At 38.6% G+C, this 1963-nt stretch overlaps 1 protein-coding gene across 1 annotated transcript in view; it reads right to left on the bottom strand.

The window, feature by feature from the left end:
• Nucleotides 1-793: 793 nt before the first annotated feature.
• Nucleotides 794-1963, bottom strand: part of LOC111784145 — a 4132-nt gene continuing 2962 nt past the window's right edge. Inside the window, exons 2-5 of the mRNA XM_023664956.1 lie at nucleotides 1604-1768; nucleotides 1479-1532; nucleotides 1255-1401; nucleotides 794-1171 (exon numbers count right to left, since the gene is read on the bottom strand). Coding sequence (XP_023520724.1) covers nucleotides 794-1171; nucleotides 1255-1401; nucleotides 1479-1532; nucleotides 1604-1768 — 744 coding nt within the window. The remainder of the gene's footprint in view (nucleotides 1172-1254; nucleotides 1402-1478; nucleotides 1533-1603; nucleotides 1769-1963) is intronic.

The raw sequence follows: 1963 nt of genomic DNA, 5'->3' as shown, positions 1-1963 counted from the left end.
NCGTTTCGTTTTCCCTACAGTGTAATCCTAACAGATAATCGTGGTAGTGTACCATATACTCTACACGTNCTTAATTGGTATAATGCACTGAAGAGGTTGATGATTGTTTAAGAATGAAATTCTTGGTTGACTAGGATCCGTCTCCAAGTGGGAGAATTGTTAGGTTATGGAGCCTGCTATTTATTTATAGCAACATAGTAAAACTATATCCGGTAAAGCAATATATGGTAAATAGCTATATCTATATATATATATATATATATATATATAATAGATGGTTAAAACTGGTAAAACTACATATATAAACTGAACCATATATATATCCTAGCTTTGAAAATGTACTCTTCTCTCTCTCATACATACTCAAAAATTTAAATCCTTTAGTTAGAGTTCTTCTTGCATTCTCTCTCTCCTATTTCTTTGTGTTCATCTAGATCGAGTGTGTGCGTTGTTGTGTGATCCTAGCAATTTCCTCTTTTATTCTCTACTTAAATAGGATTTTATCTCGAACTTGTTAGCTATTAAAGTCTTTTCACTCTCTCCCATCTTTAGCTTATTCTCACTCTCTCTCCCATGAAGGTATTTTCACACTTTTATTGTGTTGTTTGGAAGACGTCTCCACAAGTTAAGTGTTGATTTTTAATAAATACGAGAGCCATAGTCCAATATGTATTTCTTTCATAAAAAAATTTACAATGGTTCCACTTGTTCTCATATTTTAGTGATCTAAATTTGAAAGGACCAAAAATAAAAATAAAAACCCCAAATTGACCCCTCAAGAAAATTAAATTAATTAAGGGCACTTCACATTTCTTCCCGGCCCTCCGTAGTAAAAATAATTTCCCCAAACTCTATTAATCCGAGGTTGAATATTATAGCAATTTGGATGATCTGCCACAACCTTCAAATTGGACAATGGAATCAAACTATTATCCCAATTCATAACCTTCAGATTTCGAAAATAAGAAGCTTTTTGGAATCCTTCGCCTGCGAAATGCCCGCTCCCCATTTCTGTCGCCGTGTGAAATCCCCACGCCCTCGAATTCACCACCTCTCCGCCAAACTGTATCGTCGTTGCGTGGCTTTGAAGGTGAGTGAACAAAAACGCCGGCCAGTACCCGACCATCTCACCCGACCCGAATTCCAACCACCAATTCCCATTCTTCGGATCCTTTGAACAACCACAGACAACAACCCCCAATTAAAATTGGACTCACAATCTTCAAGAAAAGGCATGAAATTGAAATGGGTTACCTTCCGAACCAGTAAACTAATATCGAATTGGGCGCCATTGTAGGAGGAAGTTGGAGCAATTGCAGCTCCAATGGCGATTCTACGGTTGGTTTGAACGAAGCCTGGACAGAGTAAATTGTAGCAGCCTGTTGCTTGATATGCGTCGGCCTGTTCATCCAAAAAGTTACGGTCATTTCATTTTCAATCTGATTTTGTTGCTAATTTTTATGTTTTAATATTCTTACTGTCCAATAAGTGAACAATCTTGGATTGTTGTCTCCATACAGCTCTGGGTCAACCTGTAGAGAAAAGTTAGGCATATAATTGAAATTTGTATGGACTAGAAGATTGATTCGGTTTAAAAAGTTGCCTGCCACCCAGCTTCAATGGTATTGAGATCACGTGGGAATGAACCGGAGACGAGCCACATTTGTGAGAGGCTGAACTCATTCCGATAGCTGACCCGCGGCTTCCATACGTTCATGCTTGCCTGGGCTCCGTAGTACTGTCCTCCACTTACCAACCCCACTGCATACTGGCACCAACAAAATTTACATTCATTTCAATCTTGGTTTCTCCAAAATCTTAACATTCATAAGGGATGACACAGATTTTGGAGAAAAAAGACGTGAGATCCCACATCTGCTAGGAAGGAGAACATCGGTTAGGGAGAAGAACGAAACACCTTTACGGGTAGAACGAAACACCTTTTACAAGATTGTGGAAACCT

Source organism: Cucurbita pepo, unplaced genomic scaffold, assembly GCF_002806865.2.
Source record: "Cucurbita pepo subsp. pepo cultivar mu-cu-16 unplaced genomic scaffold, ASM280686v2 Cp4.1_scaffold000156, whole genome shotgun sequence".
Classification (NCBI taxonomy): Eukaryota; Viridiplantae; Streptophyta; class Magnoliopsida; order Cucurbitales; family Cucurbitaceae; genus Cucurbita; species Cucurbita pepo.
This window is presented reverse-complemented; position numbering and strand designations above follow the sequence as displayed.